The 23,131-nt window shown below is 43.5% G+C and overlaps 1 protein-coding gene across 7 annotated transcripts in view; it reads left to right on the plus strand.

Moving 5' to 3' along the window:
* Positions 1 to 20,300, plus strand: part of MYLK3 (myosin light chain kinase 3) — a 57,635-nt gene extending 37,335 nt beyond the window's left edge. For 5 of the 7 annotated variants that reach the window (XM_010354857.2, XM_030925632.1, XM_030925630.1 and 2 more), the window contains 5 exons: positions 5,482 to 5,552; positions 11,504 to 11,632; positions 13,498 to 13,650; positions 14,907 to 15,039; positions 19,062 to 20,298. In XM_010354857.2, the coding sequence (XP_010353159.1) occupies positions 5,482 to 5,552; positions 11,504 to 11,632; positions 13,498 to 13,650; positions 14,907 to 15,039; positions 19,062 to 19,121 (546 nt within the window). In that variant the 3' untranslated portion in view covers positions 19,122 to 20,298. Of the gene's footprint in view, positions 1 to 5,481; positions 5,553 to 11,503; positions 11,633 to 13,497; positions 13,651 to 14,906; positions 15,040 to 19,061 lie in introns of all 7 variants that reach the window. The other 2 variants (XM_010354855.2, XM_010354856.2) reach the window with 2 other exon arrangements.
* Positions 20,301 to 23,131: the final 2,831 nt, after the last annotated feature.

The following is a 23,131-nucleotide window of genomic DNA, read 5'->3' on the forward strand; positions in this document are numbered from 1 at the left end:
CATTCCTCTCTCTCTCTCTTTCTCTCTTTCTTTCTGACTCTCTCTCTCTCTCTCTCTCTCTCTCTCTCTCTCTCTCTCTCCTCTCTCTTCTCTCCTCTCCCTTCTCTTTTTTTTTTGGAGACAGGGCCTCTCTCTGTTGCCCACGCTGGAGTACAGTGGTGCCATCATAGCTCACTGCAGTCTTGACCTCCCAGGCTTAAGTGATCCTCAGTCTCCCAAGTAGCTAGGACTACAAGTGCGTGCCACCAAACTTGGCTAATTTTTCTATTTTTTATATAGAGAAGGATTCACCATGTTGCCCAGGTTGGTCTTAAACTCCTGGACTCAGGCAATCCTGCCTTAGCCTCCCAATGTGCTGGGATTACAGGCGTGAGCCACCACATCTGGCCCATATCTTGTTTTTAATGTTGCTTTTGTTAGTCATACAGTATAGAAATCTTTCCTCATTCTCTGTAAGAGCTGTGTGATACTCTATGGAGTGAATACACTTTTGAATTCCACTATTTTGTCTCCTAGGAGTGTCCTGGGAGTGTCAGGTACATAACACCCTGGGCACGGTGCCTGGCTGATAGCAATCACTTGAGACATGGTGGCAGTTTCTGTGATTTTCCACTCCTCTGGGCCAAAAGGAGGGTGTTTCTTTACAACTCATTTCAGGAAGTGGGTGAATGTCGGTGGCTCCCCACAGAAGAAGGGCGGTGGGTTGGCTGCATCTGTGAGGGTTCACATTGCCCCTTCTGACCATCTTTCCTTGTGGACATCAGACTGTAAGGTGGGGTGCTTGGAAAGTTGGTAGGGGTGAGGGGATTGGCCTCAGGCCCCTTTTGCTCATTAGAGCTCATCCCAAGCCTCCTGCACCAGCTGCTGTGGGGTGGGCAGCCAGGAAAAGCTCAGGAACCTGTCCTGTGATTCTGGGGCAAGGACCAGCCTTTGGGGCACCACCTGTGGCTGCAGCAGAGAGGAGATCGCTGCTGAGGCTGTTTCTCTCAGCTAACACTATAGTTTGTAGTAGGAGACTGAATGTTTTCTCCTTAAAATCAGGAATAAGACAAGGATATCTGTTCTTGCCACTTGTATTAAAGGGGCTGTGGGGGTTCAGCCCCTTCAGATTGTGAGACTTGGGGTAAGTTCTTTAAACTCATCAATTGTGAAATAGAGAAACATAATACCTACCTCTTGGGGTGTTGTGTGGATTAAATATAGAGAAAGAGCTCTGGAACTGCACTGTCCAAGACAATAGCCACAAGCCATATAGGGCCACTAAACACTTGAAATGTAGCTAGTATGACTAACCAAACTTTACATTTTATTAATTTAAATTAATAAACTGACCCTTGATGCAGTTATTGGAAAACTATTAGTATGTTTGGAACAACCTGGATATATGAATTTACTTTTCAACTCTAAATTTCTTGAAATCTAAATACAGATAAAATATTTCTGGGCTGGGTGCGGTGGCTCACGGCTGTAATCCCAGCACTTTGGGAGGCCGAGGTGGGGGGATCACGAGGTCAGGAGATCGAGACCATCCTGGCTAACATGGTGAAACCCTGTCTCTATTAAAAATACAAAAGCAAAATTAGCCGGGCATGGTGGCGGGCGCCTGTAGTCCCAGCTACTTAGGAGGCTGAGGTGGGAGAATGGTGTGAACCCAGGAGGCGGAGCTTGCAGTGAGCTGAGCTCATGTCACTGCACTCCAGCCTGGGAAACAGAGCGAGACTTGTCTCAAAAAAAAAAAAAAAAAAAAAAAAAAAAAAAAAAAAAAAAAAATTCTGATGGCAACTTAAGGTATGAATTGAGATACACTGTAGATGTAAAATACACACTGGATTTCAAATGGATTTCAAAGACAATATGAAAAAGAATGGACACAATCACATCAATATTTTTATACTGATAACCTATTGACATGATAAAATTTTGGATATATCCAGTTAAATAAAATATATTATTAGTCTGTAATCCCAGCACTTTAGGGGGCCAAGACAGGAGGATTTCTTGAAGCCAGGAGTTTGAGACTAGCCTGGGCAGCATAGTGAGACCCTGTCTTTAAAAAACAAAATTATTTTTAATTAGCCATGTCTGTAGTCCTAGTTACTTGGGAGGCTGAGGCAGGAGGATTGCTTAAGCCCAGAAGTTGGAGGCTATAGTGAGGTATGATTGTGCCACTGCACTCCAGCCTGGGCGATAGAGCAGGACCCTGTTTCAAAGGGGGGAAAAAGACACTAGAAAAAGAACAGCAAGTTCTTTGAGTCTGATTGACTCAAAGCCATCAGAATGAGGGAAATAAAAATTGGAGCATAAAAAACAGAAAAAAATAGAGAAAATCATTAAAACCAAAGTTAGTTCTTTAGAAAGATCAATAAATTGGCAAATATTTAGCTATACTAACCAAGAGAAAGAGAAGATGCAAGTGACTAAAATCAGGAATAAAAGAGGGGACATTACTACTGGTCTTACAGAAATAAAAAAGGATTATAAAGAAATATGATAAAAAATTGTATGCCAATAAGTCAGAACACCTAGATGAAATGGACAAATTTCTAGGAAGACACCAACTAGCGAAACTGGCTCAAGAAGAAATAGAAAATCTGAATAGACCTATAGCAATTAGAGATTGAATTAGTAATCAAAACTATCCACAAAGCAAAGCCCAGGCCCATATGGCTTCACTGGTGAATTGTACCAAATGTTTGATTGTTTGTTTGTTTTGAGGCCAAAGCAGGTGGATCACCTGAGGTCTGGAGTTTGAGACCAGCCTGACCAACATGGAGAAGCCCCGTCTCTACTAAAAATACAAAATTATCTGGGTGTCGTGGCACATGCCTGTAATCCCAGCTACTTGGGAGGCTGAGGCAGGAGAATCACTTGAACCCGGGAGGCAGAGGTTGCAGTGAGCAGAGATCAAGGCACTGCATTCCAGCCTGGGTGACAAGAGTGAAACCCCATCTCAAAAAAAAAAAAAAAAAAAAAAAAAGCATTAGCTGGATATGGGAAAATTGGAACCCTCATACATTGCTGGTGGGTTGTAAAATGTGCATTCACTTTTTAAAAAGTTTGGCAATTCCTAAAAATGCTAAACATAGAATTACCATATAACCCAGCAATTTTACTCCTAGGTATACCCCTAAGAGAATTAAAACATAAGTTGACACAAAAACTTGTAGACAAATGTTTTTAGCAGCATTATTTATAATAGCCAGAAGTGTAAACAACCCAAATGTTCATTAACTTTATTAGTTAATGGATAAACAAAATATGGTCTAATCCATACAATGGAATATTATTTAGCCATGAAAAGGAATGAAGTGCTGATACCTGCTACACAACATGGATAAACCTTGAAAACATTCTGGTAAGTGAAATAAATCAGACACAAAAGGCCATATGTTTTATGATTCTGTTTATATGAAATGTCCAGAATAGGCAAATCCACAGAGAAAGAGGACATTAATGATTGCCATGGCATGGGAAGTGAGGGGAGAATGGACAGGGACTGATGATGGGTATGGGTTTTTTTTTTTTTTTTGAGGTGATGAAAATGTTCCAAAGTTAAATAGTGATATCATTGCACAACTCTGTGAATATACTAAAAATCAATGAATTGCACACTTTAAAATGGTGAGTTCTGGATGGGCGAGGTGGTTCACACTTGTAATCCCAGTGCTTTGGAAGGCTGAGGCAGGCTGATCACCTGAGGTCAGGAGTTTGAGACCAGCCTGGCCAACATGGTGAAACCTGTCTCAACTAAAAATACAAACAAATTAGCTGGGCGTGGTGGCCCACGCCTGTAATCCTAGCTACTTGGGAGGCTGAAGCAGGAGAATAACTTGAACCCGGGAGGCGGAGATTGCAGTGAGCTGAGATTGTGTCACTGCACTCCAGCCTGGGCAACGAGTGAAACGCTATCCCCACCCCCACCCCAAAAAAGGTGAGTTTTATGGAAAAAATCAGTATTATTTGTATTACTTAAAATGTTATAAAATTTAAGTTCACTTGTTTCTTTTGACCCTTTTAAATGTGCATACTAGAAAACTTTAAATTACTATATATGTGGCTCGTGTTGTATTTTTATCAGATAGTGTTATTCTAGATCTTATATAGAAGACATAGAGATTTTTAAACACCACTCTCTCACACCTTTCTGAAGGAATTGTACAACCCCATTGTAACATAAATAACAATGAAAGCTTCTGTTGAGAGAAGCAGTAGCTGACATTTGCTTTGGAAGCTGTAAAGTGTTTCATGCATGTCATGTCATTTTATCCTCACACCCTCCTGAGGGGCAGACAGGAAGAGGTTATTACTCCCATTTTACATATGGAGACATTGAGTCTTCAGGAATGGGGAGGGACTCATTTAGGGCTACAGAACCAGGTAATGAGCCCCTAGACCTCAGGCACTGGACCCTGGGTCTGCTAAGTCCTATCTATCATAAGCCCTACATCTTCATTCAGCTTTTCTTCCCAAACCCCCAACACACATACCCCCAAATTTGTCATGCATGAGCAGAGAGCATGCTTCCAGACTCCCTCAGGGCCTCAGAGCTGATCCAAATGCTGTAAGAGGAGAGGCGTGCCAAGGCTGCCACCCTCATGCCATGGGCCACAGCTGTCACTGCAGAGTGGCAGGTGGACATTCAGCAGCTCTGCTCTCCTTAACCAACCAGTGATGCTTTGGTCTCACCCCAGAGATTCTGATGTAATTGGTCAGGGTTGAGACCTGGGCACTGGGATTTTTTCTTTTTCTTTTTCTTTTTCTTTTTTTAAATTCTCTTAGCATTCCAGTATAACATTGGGATTCTAAAAGCTCCCCTGATGATTCCAATATACAGCCACCCCCAAACCAGTAGTTCCATACAAGCAGTTCATGGGCCAATTATACCTCACAGAGGTATTCTGTTGGGCTCTGAGACATGAGTTTAGGTTTCATTTAGTTGTTAACATTTAAAAGCATGGAATTTTCACATAAAAACCTGAATTCCTAGCTGGGCATGGTGGCTCATGCCTGTATGCTCAGCACTTTGGGAGGCTGAGGCTGGAGGATCACTTGAGCCCAGGAATTCGAGACAAATCTGGGCAACATGGTGAGACCCCATCTCTGTTTTTTTAATTAAAAACAAAACTGACCAAAACAACAACAGCAACAACAACAAAAAAACACCCCTGAATTCTCGGCTTCTCTTGAGGACTGAGAAACTCTGGCATTGTGCCTACACTCCTACTTGGTGACCAGTGTCTGGGACTGGGTAGTGTTGTCCCTTTACGCAGGCTGGGAGCCTCCAGTTCCCCACAGTCCACGCCAATCCTTATTGTCTCGCCAGTCCCTTCATGTATTTCCATTATCTATCCAGCCCTTGCAGGGCTGCCCTGAGCCATTTATGTCCCTTGAAGGCTGGAAAACAGAGGCCTATAGACAAGTGTGGCAGCTGCAGACCTCCTCAGCTATTGCTTGGGCTAAGCAGACTTCTTTCTTTCCCAGCCAGAGAACATATTGTGTGTCAATCAGACAGGACATCAAATTAAGATCATCGACTTCGGGCTGGCCAGAAGGTAAGGGGGTTTTACTTAGATAGCTTAACAAAATTCCTTGGGACTCTTTGTGGCTCTCTGGGTATGGTTACTCCTGACCCAGCTAATGCTTGAGTTTTGGAACTGATGCAAGAAAGCTCTTGTGCACAGAGGCTGGTGGCCTTTGACTTGCAGACAGGCCTTGTTGCTCTTGCATGGGCTGGCTTTGTGTTGTGGGCTCTGCTTCTTCCTAAAAGGCTGTGGAATTAACTGAACTTCACTCCACCTATCTGAGAAGAGAGGAGAGTGATGGTGAAGGGGGCTGTTGATCGAGGTGCTGGGCTGCTCAGTTCTGTGGGTTCCCCAGGCCTCCTGGGGCCAGGAGGTGCTGGACTATGCGATGCATCTGCCACCATCCCTGCTCTCCAGGAAATGACCAGGTTAAATACGAAAAGCGAGCATGTGACAGTGTTGGGTGGCGCCATGGGTAGGTGTTTCTGTAACCTCTCAGGACTGGTTTAGATCTTGGTGAAATGGTGATATAATACATTACCTGCTGGCATGGGAGTGGTTATGAGCGTTAAATGAGAAAATACATAGACAGTGTGGACCCATCCTATCCGGGAGGTTAGGTTCTCAAGTTTCAGGGCCAAGTAAACATTGTAGGCCCAGCACAGTGGCTAACGCCTATAATCCCAACACTTTTGGGAGGCCAAGGAGGGAGGATCTCTTGACCCCAGGAATTCAAGACCAGCCTGGGCAACATAGCAAGACCTCATCTCTACAAAAAATACAAAAATTAGCCCAGCATGGTGGTGAGCACCTGTAGTCTCAGCAACTTGGGAGGCTGAGGTGGGAGGATCACTTGAGCCTGCAGTGAGCCAAAATCACACCATTACACTCCAGTCTGAGCAGTAGAGCTAGACCCTGTCTAAAAATAAATAAATAATAAAGTAAACATTGTATATTTTTTATTATTATCATTATTTTGAGACTGAGTCTCATGCTGTCACCCAGGCTGGAGTGCAGTGGCACAATCTCGGCTCACTGCAACCTCCGTCTCCTGGATTCAAGCAATTCTCCTGCCTCAACCTTCCAAGTAGCTGGGATTACAGGTGCCCACCACCATGCCCAGCTAATTTTTGTATTTTTAGTAGAGATGGGGTTTCACCACGTTGGCCAGGATGGTCTCGATCTCTTGACGTCATGATCCGCCTGCCTGACCTCCCAAAGTGCTGGGATTACAGGCATGAGCCACCATGGCAGGCCGAATCACATATCTTCTAGGTAGGTCTTTCAGCTGCAGCTGAATTTTCAACTCTTCTGGAAGCTCCTTCTCTTTCCTAATGGCTGGCTGTTTTCTTCTTCTTCTTCTTTCTTCTTTCTTTTCTTCTCCTTCTCCTTCTCCTTCTTCTTCCTTCTTCTTCCTTCTTCTTCTTCTTCTTCCTCCTCCTCCCTCCTCCTTCTTCTTCTTCTCCTTCTCCTCCTCCTCCTGCCTCCTTGCTCTTCTCCTCTCCTTCATTCTTTCCTTCTTCTTCTTCTTCTTCTTCTTCTTCTTCTTCTTCTTCTTCTTCTTCCTTCTTCTTCTTTTCTTTCTTTTCTTCCTTCTTCTTTTCTTCCTTCTTCCTCTTCTTCCTCTTCTTCCTCTCCTCTTCCTCTCTTCTTCCTCTCTTCTCCCTCTCCTTCCTCTCCTTCCTCTCCTTCTTCTTCTCCTCCTTCTCCTTCTCCTTCTCCTTCTCCTTCTCCTTCTTCTTCTTCTCTGACAGAGTCTCTCTCTGTCACCCAGGCTGGAGTGCGGTGGTGCAACCTTGGCTCACTGCAACCTCTGCCTCCTGGGTTCAAACAGTTTTCCTGCCTTAGCCTCCCAAGTAGCTGGAACTACAGGTGCCCGCTGCCATGCCTGGCTAATTTTTGTATTTTTAGTAGAAACAGGATTTCACCATGTTGGCCAGGCTAGTCTTGAACTCCTGACTTCAAGTGATCTGCCCACCTCAGCCTCCCAAAGTGCTGGGATTACAGGCATGAGCCACCACGCCGTGCCCTCCACCACATCCACGAGTGGAAGGAAACACAGCATAGCCCCTGGATGCAGAGCCGCGTGCCTGAGCTCAGCTCTGCCTTCCAGCACCTGCCTCCCAAGCAGCATCCACACCCTCAGTGCTGGTTTTCCTGGTCACTCCTCCACTGGTTGAAGTGTAAATGTTACCCATTTGCAGTGTGATCATGCATTTTCAGTGCCCCATGTGCTGCTAGTGTAAACGCAGGAGGAAGTTCACATCATCCCACAAGGCCTTCAGGGTCTCTATCACACAGTGTATTGCAGTTCATAAACAGAAAAAAATCACATGCAATCTACCATGTTAGCAAATTGCTTAGTATTTTCCCTGATAATATGCTATAAAATTCAGATGCCTCCCACATGCTTGCATGTCGTATACACTAGGGCAGTGTTTCTCAACCTATTTCATTATCGTTACCTGCCCTGTAGTGAGCCCTTTTTGACTTTATTTCCCCAATCGCCTAGTCCCCCTATGCCATGAAATTTAATACCACTGATGTACTGCGTATCTGTTTATGTGCTGTGGCCCTTTGGAGAGCCACAAACCATTGTAATAGGTAAGACTGTTTTGTTCCCCAAGAACCAATGTTTGTCCCTCACGGGGCAATATTGTCTTCACTGAGAATGCACACGCTGGTGTATGCAGTACACTCTCAAATACCTGATGGTCCGCTGCCAAATGAGCATTTGCAGGGACACACTGTGAACACCGAGAAAGAAGCAACCATTGGACGCCCCTGGAGTCAGGGAAGGCTTTTCTGAGCAGTTGGCAGGGACTGGTGGACAGGATTTGCTGTCTGCAGGCAATGCTGCTATGCTGGCAAATGCTTCAGCACCAGCCCTAGGGGAGTGGGGAGTGAGAGGGGATGGGTTTGATTTGTAATCTTTGCCAGTGTTTGCTAATTACAAGCTACCAAGATGATATCACTGAAGGTGGAGCTGGAAGGAGAGGCACTCAGGACTCCCGTGCACCTGAGAGCCAGCTCTAGCGTAGCACTATCTGGAGGGGAGGTGGGGGGCCCTGTGAGTTGTGGGCTGAGAACAGGGTGCACGCTGTATGTGCAGGCCAGTCGGGGGAAAATACAGTCGAAGATGAGAGCACTAATGGGGAATCCTGAATGCGAGGTTCACACATCTGAACATTATCCTATAGGCCAGGGTCTTACCTGGTGGGGAGGTGAAAAGGGCTGTAGGTCAATTTACCAAAACTTAGTCAAACCAAAAACCTCCATGCTGAGTGGCTGTTTGGGGAAAAGCTCTCAAATTGTATTTCCTCTGCTCTCACACCACAGCAAACAACACTGAAGACTTCTGTGATCAAAAGCGGGCAGGTGGGTTCCCCACCAGTGAGCAGCAGATGCCAGCTGGGTGTCCTGCAGTTCAGTTCCGACATCCCCTACTGGGAGATAGCGTCAGATCCCACAGGTTAAGGGCTCAGTCCTCAAGGATACCCCCTCTTCCCCCAGTCACTGGTCACAAGTGCAGGCCTCTGGAGCTTCTGATGGAATGTCTTCATGTTGAGGTTCCCACGACCCTCTCTTTGGGTTTAATTTGCTGGAGTGGCTCAAAGAACTCAAGGAAACACTTACTTACATTTACCTGTTTATATTACAAAGAATACAGGTGAAGAGGGACATAGGGTGAGGTATGGGGAAAGGGGCATGGAGCTTCCATGCCTTCCCTGAGTGTCCCCCTCTCCAGGAATCTCCCCGTTTTCAGCCATTGGGAAGTTCTCCAACCCTGTCCTCTTGGGGTTTTATGGAGGCATCATTACATAGGCATGATTGACAATGGCACAGAAAGGTGATTGGACAAAAAGCCCATGATCTAAACCCAGCAAAGCCTGTCTTTTTCTTAGCCTCTCTGTGTTGCATTCCTTCCTTTAGGGTAGGGGGCAGGACCCTCTCTAGAATGAAGGTCTTTTGATCCACAGTCAGATTAGAGTCCTGCCTTGGGCAGGTGAAAGAAGGACTGGAGAAGAACACAGAGAGAGAGATTCTCTCCTGAGGCCTAAAGTGTCCCAACATTATAACAAGGACTATGCAAGTTAGAAGCCAGGGGAAAAAAAAAAAAATATATATATATATATATGTGTGTGTGTGTGTGTGTGTGTGTGTGTGCGCGCGCGCTATATATCTCTCTCATAACATGTATCTATCTATCTATCTATCTATCTATCTATCTATCTATCTATCCGTCCATCTAGTCTCCCGGCCCAGTCCCTCAACCCCCGCCACCTTGCTGCTCTTTCACTGGATGGGCTCAGCTGTGTTGGCGCTGAGTCATTGTCTGCCTGGCTCTCAGCAAATTTGGAGGAGAGGAGATTGCTCTCTGAAAGCTGATTTAAAGGAAGCAGGGTATACTGGCAGAATATTCATTTTATTTATTTTATTATTGTTATTCTCAATTGCCTCATCTATAAAATGGGGATGATAATCCTACCTATTTCATAGGGGTCTTGGAAGGAGGGGAAGAGATGCTACACATGTATAAAACTTTTAGCATAGTACCTGGCAAATAAAAAGTGCTCATGAAATTTTAGCTAGAGACTCTTTTTCTTCAAGAGTGATTCTAAAACACACTATTTGCCCCCCTTTCCCACTCAGCCATTGATTCTCTTCCTAGCCTTAAACTTCATGTCCAGAACTTTTTCTAAGTTTTTATTTTTGGAATTGTGGTTTAAAAAATACATAACATAAAAGTTATCACCTAGTGTCCATCAGTGGATAAAGAAACTGGGGTGTATATATGCAAATGAATACTGTTCTGCTTCAAAAGAGAAAGGAATCCTGTCATTTGCAGCAACATGGATGACTCTGTAGGGCATTATGTTAGGTGAAATAAACCAGGCTCAGAAAGACAAGTACCACGTGATCTCACTTAGGTGTGGAATCTGAAAAAGACAAACTCTTACAGGCAGAGAGTTGGATGGTGGTTACCGAAGGCAGGGCAGGTGGCACTGGGGAGATGTCGGCCAAAGGATACAATATTTCACTTAGAAAGGAGGAATAAATTCAAGAGAGCCATTGTACAACATGGTGATTATAGTTAATAACAATGTATTGTATACTTGAGAATTGCCAAGAGAATAGACTTTAAGTGTTCTCACCATAAAAAGTAAGTATGTGAGGTAATACATATGTTAATTAGCTTGATTTAGCCATCCCACAATGTACACATGTATCAAAGCATCATATATACTGGTTGCGTGTAGTGGCTCACGCATGTAATCCAGCACTTTGGGAGGCCAAGACAGGCGGAGTTTTTGAGCTCAGGAGTTTGAGACCAGCCCGGGCAACATGGTGAAACCTCATCTCTACAAAAAATACAAAAATTAGTCAGATGTGGTGGTGTGTGCCTGTAGCCCCAGATACTCAGGAGGCTGAGAGGAGAGAATTGCCTGAGCCTGGGAGGTGGAGGTTGCAGTGAGCCGAGATCTTATCACTGCACTCCAGCGTGGGTGACCCAGCGTGAGTGAAACCCTGTCTCAAAAAAAAAAAAAAAAAAAAAGCATCATATATGCCATAAATATGTACAATCAGTACATTCATATTTTTGTGCAACCAATCTACAGAACTTTTTCATCTTGCAAAACTGAGATTCTATACCCGTTAAATAATAACTTTCCATTTTCTGCCTGCCCCTAACCCCTTCCTTATTTCTGTTTCTATCAATTTGACTACTGAAAGAAGCAAACGCCTGGAGGAGGAAGACTGTAGTTTTCTGATTCTATCACTGACTTAGAAAAGCCTGAAGTCTGGGGCCTGGGATCTGTGTATTCCCCAGTAATTCGCAAGTGTAGTGTGGGTGTGGGGTCCAGGCCATATGGCTGATGGGAAGTGGGGAATGTCTGCATCCCACCAGAAATGAGCCCCAGCATCCACATCTCCCAGGCCTCACCCCATGGTTCTTTGTACCCTCCCCTCTTCCCCAGGTACAAGCCTCGAGAGAAGCTGAAGGTGAACTTCGGCACGCCTGAGTTCCTGGCCCCAGAAGTCGTCAACTATGAGTTTGTCTCATTCCCCACGGACATGTGGAGTGTGGGAGTCATCACCTACATGCTGTGAGTGCTTAGTAGCCTGGCTCTGAAGTGGGGATGGGGTTCATTTGTCTTCCTTTGGGTAGTCTTAGAAGCAAAATTTTGAGCACAAGTAGTCTATTTGGGAAGTATCCCCAGGAAACCCCAATAGAGGAATAGGGTAGTGAGACGGGGAAGGAAAGGAGCCAGGGAAGGGTATGTTATCAAGTCAGTTACCATATTTATAAGGCGGTCGTATTTCCAAGTTATTGTAGTAGGTTAATACTGAAAAAATTGAGATGTGCTGATATTATTCCCTGGAACAAAGGTCTAAAGGTCTGTTTCTTGGTGAGGAAGGCCTACTTGGGCTTCAGCAGCTGTATCAAAGTTATGGGTTGAGCTGGGCACGGTGGCTCATGCCTGTAATCGCAGCACTTTGGGAGGCCAAGATGGGAGGATTGCTTGAGCCAAAGAGTTCAAGACCAGCCTGGGCAACACAGAGAGACCCTGTCTCTACTAAAACCAAAAAAAGTAGCTGGTCATGGTGGTGTGTGCCTGTCGTCCCAGTTACTAGGGAGACTGAGGTGGGAGGATTGCTTGAGCCTGGGAGGTTGAGGCTGCAGTGAGCCATGATCATGCCATTGCATTCCAGCCTGGGTGACAGAGCAAGACTGTGTCTCGAAAAAAAAAAAAAAGTTATCGCTTGAGCCATTGAATTTTTTGGTACTGAGACATAAAAGTAATAACTGAAAAATACAAAGGTATTCATGACTCAGGAGTAAGGCCCAATTGTGGGCAACTAGAGTTTCATTCTGCTGGGGAACTCCAGAATCCATCATGGAATACCCCCTGAGAGTTATTTCATCTAGGGGAGGGAGTTGGGGTATTTATACACTAACTCTTATCAGTTATTCCATGTGGACTAATGGAGATGGGGTGGAATTGATTTCCTGATACTTCTGGGTGGGTAAAGCAAACTTCGGCTGGAGAGAAAGCCCTCCAGCAAAGACATGCATGTGCTTTGGTACAAATGGAGCTGGATCATGCCTATAATCCCAGCACTTTGGGAGGCTGTGGCAGGAGGATTGGTTGAGCCCAGGAGTTCGAGGCTGCGGTGAGCTATGATTGCACCACAGAACTCCAGCCTGGGTGACAGAATGAGGCCCTGTTTAAAGATAAAACAAAATAAAAACCCAAATGAGGCTGGAGTGCACTGAAGGGGTAAGGGGGTGGGGGGCAGGGCAGGATACGCTTTATGGCATCATTGAACCCATGCTCCCTGTTTTCTTCTCTGTCTGGCTGTGGACTTCCCGTGGCTGCTTTCTCAGAGGCAAAGTCATGTTTTGCTTCTGATCTTCTGATTATTGTGTAACTGCTATGCACTGTCCCTGCACTCGGATGTGTGAGCTGCACCAGGCTGGGGAAGTTCAGATCCCTGAGGCTGGCCGTCAGGGTATCCTGCTTCTTCTGCCCTCCCTCTAGCGGCAGCCTAATAAAGCCCATTTTCCTTTGGCTTGGGGCCTGGGTAGCATCTAAAGAAGCCTGACTGTCTCAAGGACACGGAAGGCTATTTCTATTTCTAAAATTAAATCAATGTGTACTTGATAACTGGGCATATGAAGTTGGGCCCTGATTTTACTCTTTATTTCAGGAATGATGTGGAAAGAGGTGAGCACAAGAGGGGACTTATTCCAAAAATTCTTCTTGCCTCCAAATTTTAAATCCTTCTGTGTCCTCCCTTTAATGAACACACTGGACTCCATCCTGTGGAGAAGTAGTGGGGGTGCTTTTCTTTTGAACCCTCTTGGTTCTGGCTAGGTCCACTTGAACTCTGTAAGCTTCTCTATTCTGCCAATGCATGTTGGCAAATGTGGCCCCTACCTACTGATGGTCCTTTCTCTCTTCTATAGACTCAGTGGCTTGTCCCCATTTCTAGGGGAAACAGATGCAGAGACCATGAATTTCATTGTAAACTGTAGCTGGGATTTTGATGCTGACACCTTTGAAGGGCTCTCGGAGGAGGCCAAGGACTTTGTTTCCCAGTTGCTGGTCAAAGAGAAGAGGTACCTTTCATTGCTTGTCACTCACGGGGACCCCAGGTCTGGGAGCTGGGCAGGACTGCTGACTGTGAAGGTCTTTCTTCCTGTGGACAAATTCTGTTCAAGATTTCTTAGTTTGCTACTTCTTTGGAAAAATAAAGGGAACAGAGAAAGGGACAAAGGAAATCAATGAAACAAACAAGTAGGGGCATAAAATACAGTTTTAGAAAGAAGCATATGTAGATCTGTCCTATCTGCAAGTTATCACTTGTCATAGGCTAAGGTTGAAAAAAATCTGAGCTATGCAGATGTTATTTCCAGAAGAAAGATCTGAATACCTTGTTTCTTGGTGAAGAAGATCTATTTAGGCTTCAGCATCTGTATCAAAGTCATGGGTCAAGCCATGTGAGTTTTTTGATACTCAGAATAAGGTAATAACTGGACATAACCAAAGGTATTAACAACCCAAGGCTAAGGCCCAAGAGTCTGGGCTCTGAGACAGCTGGTGTTTCCCTGACTTTTACAGTTTTGTTTCTTTCTGACTGTGAAAAGTTATGTGAGAGGAAAAAAGAAATCTAAGTCAGATGAACAAGTTGCCTTCATACTCTGGAAGGAGAAATGAGCTTCCTTCAAATTTCCTGTTCTTTTGCTTCTTTAAGAGCAATTCCAGGTATAGCTAGCCTTCCTACTGCCCTGCTTCAACTTCTTTTTTCTTTTTGAGACGGAGTCTTGCTCTGTCGCCCAGGCTGGAGTGCAGTGGCTGGATCTCAGCTCACTGCAAGCTCCGCCTCCCGGGTTTACGCCATTCTCCTGCCTCAGCCTCCTGAATAGCTGGGACTACAGGTGCCCGCCATCTCGCCCGGCTAGTTTTTTGTATTTTTTAGTAGAGACGGGGTTTCACCGTGTTAGCCAGGATGGTCTCGATCTCCTGACCTCGTGATCCGCCCATCTCGGCCTCCCAAAGTGCTGGGATTACAGGCTTGAGCCACCGCGCCCGGCCCCTGCTTCAACTTCTTAGCCCCCTCTGGGAAGTGGTTCCTCCCAGAATCACTGGAATATGTTCCCGCTATGGAGGTCAGAGAACATTTTGCTGACAACCTTCTGGCACTTTGAAGGAAGGGAATTTTAGACACAAGGAGTTCCCTTTTTGGTACATGGCATGAATCTGCCTAAATGATTAATCTGTTCCACTGACTCAGGCTTCCTACCCAACTGAACAGATTTTTGGATGAGAAAAGGCAACTCCAACTAAAAGTCTTAACTGATGTTTGATTTCACAGCTGCAGAATGAGTGCTACACAGTGCCTGAAACATGAGTGGCTGAATAATTTGCCTGCCAAAGCTTCAAGATCCAAAGCTCGTCTCAAATCCCAACTACTGCTGCAGAAATACATAGCTCAAAGAAAATGGAAGGTATTTGGTTTTTCTCTTAGTAAAGGTGAAATTTGTCATTCTAATCTGTCCTTTGAAAAAACTGCAGCTACGTTTTCTTTTCTTTTCTTTTTTTCTTCTTTTTGGGTTTGTTTTTACAGACAGGGTCTTGCTCTGTTGCCCAGGCTAGAGTATAGTGGCATGATCATGGCTCACTGTAACCTTAAATTCCTGGGTTCAAGCAATCCTCTCACCTCAGCCTCCTAAGTAGCTGGGACTACAGGCATGTACCACCATGCCTTGCTAACTTTTCTATTTTTTGCACAGACGGGGTCTTTTAAGTTGCCTAGGATGGTCTTGAACTCCTGGCCTCAAGCAATCCTCCTGCCTCAGCCTCCCAAAGTGCTGGCACTACAGGCATGAGCCACTGCACCCAGCCTGTAGCCAAATTTTTACTTACATTTTGATTCTAACAGAAAGATTATTTAGTGGGAAAAATCTCTCTCATGTCAAAAGCTGCTAACTTGATTTAAAAATGTCACAGAGCAAAAATAACTGGCATAAAACTTACATTTGGTTGTGCTTATATGGATACTTGAAGTGACAGAATGAAGCTTAAGCGTATGTTCTCAGTGGCAATCACAGTGAAGCTCCTGAACTAACTTCTTAGAGCTTGAGGCCTGATTCGTCCACATTTTAGAAATGGGAGATAAGAAAGGCCTGTTAAACTTTTAAAACTTTATAATTTTGTTTACAACAGAATTCTTTAGTACCATGGACATAAAACCTATCTTAAAAGAATTGTGGAAAAGGCCTTTGACAAAATTCAACAGCCTTTCATGCTAAAAACTCTCAATAAATTCGGTATTGATGGAACGTATCTCAAAATAATAAGAGCTATTTATGACAAACCCACAGCCAATATCATACTGAATGGGCAAAAACTGGAAGCATTCCCTTTGAAAACTGGCACAAGACAGGGATGCCCTCTCTCACCACTCCTATTCAACATAGTGTTGGAAGTTCTGGCTAGGGCAATCAGGCAAGAGAAAGAAATAAAGAGTATTCAGTTAGGAAAAGAAGAAGTCAAATTGTCCCTGTTTGCAGATGACATGATTGTATATTTAGAAAACCCCATTGTCTCAGCCCAAAATCTCTTTAAGCTGATAAGCAACTTCAGCAAAGTCTCAGGATACAAAATCAATGTGCAAAAATCACAAGCATTCTTATACACCAGTAACAGACAAACAGAGAGCCAAATCATGAATGAACTCCCATTCACAATAACTTCAAAGAGAATAAAATACCTAGGAATCCAACTTACAAGGGATGTAAAGGACCTCTTCAAGGAGAACTACAAACCACTGCTCAGTGAAATAAAAGAGGACACAAACAAATGGAAGAACATACCATGCTCATGGATAAGAAGAATCAATATTGTGAAAATGGCCATACTGCCCAAGGTAATTTATAGATTCAATGCCATCCCCATTAAGCTTCCAATGACTTTCTTCACAGAATTGGAAAAAACTGCTTTAAAGTTCATATGGAACCAAAAAAGAGCCCGCATTGCCAAGACAATCCTAAGCCAAAAGAACAAAGCTGGAGGCATCACGCTACCTGACTTAAACTATACTACAAGGCAACAGTAACCAAAACAACATGGTACTGGTACTAAAACAGAGATATAGACCAATGGAACAGAACAGAGCCCTCAGAAATAATACCACACATCTACAGCCATCTGATCTTTGACAAACCTGACAAAAACAAGAAATGGGCAAAGGATTCCCTATTTAATACGTGGTGCTGGGAAAATTGGCTAGCCATAAGTAGAAAGCTAAAACTGGATCCTTTCCTTACTCCTTATATGAAAATTAATTCAAGATGGATTAGAGACTTAAATGTTAGACCTCAAACCATAAAAATCCTAGAAGAAAACCTAGGTAATACCATTCAGGACATAGGCATGGGCAAGGACTTCGTGTCTAAAACACCAAAAGCGATGGCAACAAAAGCCAAAATTGACAAATGGGATCTAATTAAACTAAAGAGCTTCTGCACAGCAAAAGAAACTACCATCAAAGTGAACAGGCAACCTACAGAATGGGAAAAAATTTTTGCAATCTACTCATCTGACAAAGGGCCAATATCCAGAACCTATAAAGAACTCAATCAAATTTACAAGAAAAACACAACCCCATCAAAAAGTGGGCAAAGGATATGAACAGACACTTCTCAAAAGAAGACATTCATACAGCCAACAGACGAATGAAAAAATGCTCATCATCGCTCGCCATCAGAGAAATGCACATCAAAACCACAATGAGATACCATCTCACACCAGTTAGAATGGCAATCATTAAAAAATCAGGAAACAACAGGTGCTGGAGAGGATGTGGAGAAATAGGAACACTTTTACACTGTTGGTGGGACTGTAAACTAGTTCAACCATTGTGGAAAACAGTGTGGCGATTCCTCAAGGATCTAGAACTAGAAATACCATTTGACCCAGACATCCCATTACTGGGGATATACCCAAAGGATTGTAAGTCATGCTGCTATAAAGACACATGCACACGTATGTTTATTGTGGCACTATTCGCAATAGCAAAGACTTGGAATCAACCCAAATGTCCATCAGTGACAGACTGGATTAAGAAAATGTGACACATATACACCATGGAATACTATGCAGCCATAAAAAAGGATGAGTTCGTGTCCTTTGTAGGGACATGGATGCAGCTGGAAATCATCATTCTCAGCAAACTATCGCCAAGAACAGAAAACCAAACACCGCATGTTCTCACTCATAGGTGGGAATTGAACAATGAGATCACTTGGACACAGGAAGGGGATCATCACACACCGGGTCCTATTGTGGAGGAGGGGGAGGGATAGCATTGGGAGATATACCTAATGTAAATGACAAGTTAATGGGTGCAGCACACCAACATGGCACATGTATACATATGTAACAAACCTGCACGTTGTGCACATGTACCCTAGATCTTAAAGTATAATTAAAAAAAAAAAAGCAATTGTGATCCAGGGAAGTAGCTTCCAACAATTTAATATAGACTTAGATCCTCACTGGGGATCCAAAAGCACAAACAAAACCCTTTATGTATGGAGCCAGTACACAAGAATACCTATACGTGTACACACATACCGGGAAAGACACACACACACACACACAACAAAAATTTGACTCAGGCATGGTGACCTGCACCTATAGTCCCAGCTATTCGGGAGGCTGAGTGGGGAGGATCACTTGAGTTCAGGAGTTTGAGGCTGCAGTGAGCCATAATCTTGCCAGTGTACTCCAGCCTGGGTGACAGAGTGAGACTCCCATCTCTGTTTAAAAAAAATCACAACATTTTCTCTAACAGAGTATGATGTATTCTGATATTTTCTATTCTGTGCCACTTGGCTTTATTTTTTAAATGCTGTTCACAACCCACCAATTTGATTTCATGACCCATTGCTTGGTTGTGAATCACAATTTGAAAAACACTGTTCTGTCAAAGTACGATGTAGGCTGATAAAAAATAAAAATAAGACACTGTTCTAGGGTGCTCCATTTTTAAAATGTGAAAAGGGCAGGATAAGCCTGGGTAACATAGTGGAGACATATCTCCACAAACAAGACAGAAATTAGCTGGGTGTGGTGGCACTTGCCTGTAGTCCCAGCTACTTTGGAGGCTGAGGTGGGAGGATCACTTGAACCCAGGAGGTGAAGGTTGCAGTGAGTCAAGATCATGCCACTGCACTCCAGCCTGGGCAACAGAGCCAGACCCCATCCCCACCCTCCACCCCCCTAAAAAAAAAGAAAAACAGGGGTAGGATGATATATCTTCCCACTTCATATTTACTCCCAACATGCCCCTGAAAGTCATGTGATTATTCTATAATTATTTGAGAAACTTGTTTTTCCTTTAGGTGATCAGATTTAAACCAACCCCAGCAGCTGGACTCACTTAAATCCTTTTATTGTTTCTTTGTAAAGCAACTGGTCTGAAATATATGCTTTTTCTTTTCTTTTATTCTCTCCTTGCCTCAAGAAACATTTCTATGTGGTGACTGCTGCCAACAGGTTAAGGAAATTTCCAACTTCTCCCTAACCTTCAACTCTGCTGCTCCAGTGGGTCCAGAAATTACTGAGGCCAGTGGTGAAGTGAAGAGATGACTCAAAAATTTAAATAATTTGGCTTTTTGGTATTATTGATTCCACTTATTTTGTAAAAATGGTTATGGCTGCTGCCTTCCTTGTGGATGAAAAGTGGCTGTAAAGAAGCTTCCTAAGAATGTTTTTTTCTGCCTTGTAAGATCACTACGTGTGAAATGTTCTGTGTACCTTTCAAATATACCTACTTTTGGTGGTAAGTGTAGGGATGCTTTAGGTAGGTACTTTGTATATGTCGAATTTAAATTCTAAAGTCACACTGATTAAATAACTCGGTAGACTACTTTGCAGGGGCCATGTTATTCGTATTATCTCCTCCAGTACAAAGAATTCCTAGAATTTTGATTTGCTCAGGTGTGAGATGACATTTTATTGTACTACCCCATTCTTGTGTCAAGCCATGTGGATTTAGGACAGTGATCTTCAAACTTGCTTTAACTTATGCTCCCTCTTGAGAATTAGCATCATTTGAAATGTCAAAATATGTCAACTATCATAGCCAAATCGGAGCAGTGATCATTTTGAATGTGCTTTTTAAATCTCCACACACCTCCACCTCTCTGGTAATTCTGCCCTGTCCTAACCCCTCTGTCTTAGTTACAAATTTGTGGTCTTGTAAGTCTGGAAGCTGATAGGCAATTTATGAAAGAGATAATGTAATGAGGTTCAGCTTTCTGAGAAAACACAGAAATGATACATCCTGAGACATCAAGGAAAGCGGCTCTTCTGCTGCCTCAGACTGTAGCACGCTCTACACATCTGTTGTCACTCTACACGTACACTTCCTATATACATGTACAGTTGACCCTTGAACAGGGTTTGAACTGCACGGTCGACTTATACGTGGATTTTCTTCTGCCTTTGCCACCCCTGAGACAGCAACACCATGCTCTCCTCTTCATCCCACTCTGCAGCTTACTCAACAGGAAGATGATGAAGATGAACACCCTTATGATGATCCACTTTCACTTAATGAATAGTAAATATATGTTCTCCTCCTTATGATTTTAGTAACTTTTCTCTAGCTTACTTTATTGTAAGAATACAGTATATAAGCTGGGTGCGGTGGCTCATGCCCATAATCCCAGCACTTTGGGAGGCTGAGGCAGGCAGATCACTTGAGGTCAGGAGTTCGAGACCAGCCTGGCCAACACAGTGAAACTCTGTCTCTACTAAAAATACAAAAGTTAGTGGGGCGTGGTGGCAGATGCCTATAATGTTGGCTATTCCGGAGGCTGAGGCAGGAGAATTGCTTGAACCCGGTAGGTGGAGTTTGCAGTGAGCCAAGATTGTATCATTACACTCCAGCCTGGGCAACCGAGCAAGACTCCGTCTCAAAAAAAAAAAAAAAAAAGACAGTATATGTGTATATACACACACACACAAACACACATGTACGTGTGTGTGTATGGGTGTTAATTGACTGTTTATATTATTGATAGGGCTTCCAGTCAACAGTAGGCTATTAGTAGTTAAGTTTTTGGGGAGACAAAAGTTATACCCAGATTTTCAACTGCAAGGGGGTAGGGCACTCCTAACCCTCACATTGTTCAAGGGTCCACTGTACATTTAAACACTTTTCTGTATGCATTAGAGTAGCCCTGTGATTCCTTCACTGAAATCACACTGTTCTCAACATGGCAAGCAACTAACACTTTTTTTTTTTTTTTTGAGACAGGGTCTCACTGTGTTGCCCAGGCTGGAGTGCAGTGGCATGATCTTGGCTCACTGCAGCCTCCGCCTCCTGGGCTCAGGCGATCATGAGTAGCTGGGACTATAGGTGCCCACTGCTACACCCAGCTAATTTTTGTATTTTTAGTGGAGACAGGGTTTTGCCATGTTGCACAACCTGGTCTTGAGGTCAAGCGATCCACCTGCTCCAGCCTCCCAAAGTGCTAGGATTATAGGTGTGAGCCACCACACCCAGCTTCAACTAACACATTTACGAACTTGTACATATGTATATTTAGATACTTTACCAACTTGCAAAATGGTTAAAAGGAGTACTTTGTTATTAAAAAATACACAATCTTTTAAATTTCCTTACTTCTACATTATTTTTGTGCTATTCCCATTTTTTTCTCGGGTGAGCAGCTTTAGTTTTTTATTTTATTTTTTTGAGAGCGTCTTCCTCTGTCACCTAGGCTGGAGTGCATTGGTATGTTCTTGGCTCACTGCAACCTCTGCCTCCTGGGTTCAAGTGATCTTGTGCCTCAAGTGATCTTGATCCAAGTAGCTGGGATTACAGGCATGTGCTGCCACGCCCAGCTAATTTTCGTATTTTTAGTAGAGATGGGGTTTTGCCATGTTGGCCAGGCTGGTCTTGAACTCCTGACCTCAGGTGATCCACCTGTCTTGGCCTCCCAAAGAGCTGGGAATATAGGTGTGAGCCACTGTGCTCAGCCTCAGGTGAGCAGCTTTAGTCAATGTTGTGAATTGTAGATTTTAATTAGACATGCAACAGTTTCACCACCTTTCAGGATTTTTGTCCCATAACAGAGGCTCTTCTTTTTTGACAGAGAGGTAGGCAGGTGGAGAGGTTATCCTGCTGCTGCAGTTCTCAGGTTGCTAAGTTTCCTCTGGAAGGCTAACCCTCATTGGGAACAGTTTCAGTACCAGCAAGTCTAGGCCTGCTCCAAGTTGGTCAGCTGAAGAATGAACATCAGAAGACACAGCTGCTGGAAGTTGTCCTTTGATGAGACAGTGACAGTGATTTGGTAAAATGTCTTATTTTTTAAATGTCAGTTATCTTTCCTTAAAAGGTTTTTTGAGGGCAGCCTCCAGAAGGAGCTAGAGAGTGTATTTTGTAGTTCTATTGTGGTTCATACCCTCCTTTGGACTTAAGATTCTGGAGAATGCTATGAATCATCTCCCCAGAAAAAGGTAGTTAATTACCATATCTAGAGCAGCACTGCCCAACAAAAATATAGTACAGGCTATACACATAATTAAAACATTTCTAGTAGCTTCTCTAACAAAACTCATTGAAAATCAATTTTAATAATTTATATGTTAGTGTATCAAAAATATTTCAATACATAATCAAGATAAAATTGAGATATTTTACCAGCTACTAGGGAGGCTGGGGCCAGAGAATCACTTGAACCCAGGAGGTGGAGGTTGCAGCGAGCCAAGATTACGACATTGAACTCCAGCCTGGGTAACAAGAGCAAAACTCAGTCTCAAAAAAAAGAGATTTGTATTCTTTTTCTCATACTAAGTCTCCAAAATCTGGTATACTTTACACTTAAAAACACATGTCAAGGCTGGGCATGGTGGCTCACATCTGTAATCCCAGCACTTTGGGAGGCCAAGGTGGGCAGATTGCTTGAGGCCAGGAGTTCGAGACCAGCCTGGCCAACATGGTAAAACCCCCATCTCTAAAAATACAAAAATTAGCTGGGCATGGTGGTGCATACCTGTAATCCCAGCTACTTGGGAGACTAAGGCATAAGAATCACTTAAATAGGAGGCGGGGGTTGCAGTGAGCTGAGATCACACCACTGCACTCCAGCCTGGGTGGCAGAGCAAAACTTTTGTCTCCACCCCCACCCCACACACACAAAAAATCCTGTCAATTCAGATGCTAGGTTTTCATCAGACGTACTTAATCTGTATTTAGATTTCTTAAAACTTACTGTGGAAAAATGTATTTACATACTCAAGTTGTTTGAAACATAACTCACCGTTTTTCAATAACTGAAGTATCTACTTTTACATGTATTAAAATAAAATAAAATTAGAAATTCAGTTCTGCAGTTGCACTAGCCACATTTTAAGTGTTTAATAGCCACATGTGGTTAGTGGCATTTATACTGGACAGGGCAGATCTAGAAAGAATCCTGTATCTATCAATTTTAATTTTTTTCCCTTTATGCTGTTATTCCTTACCTAGAGAAACAATTTCCCTCCAAAGTTCCTCTGAGGGGTCTGTTTAGGCCAGGCCCA

Source organism: Rhinopithecus roxellana, chromosome 20 (assembly GCF_007565055.1).
Source record: "Rhinopithecus roxellana isolate Shanxi Qingling chromosome 20, ASM756505v1, whole genome shotgun sequence".
NCBI classification, from domain to species: Eukaryota; Metazoa; Chordata; class Mammalia; order Primates; family Cercopithecidae; genus Rhinopithecus; species Rhinopithecus roxellana.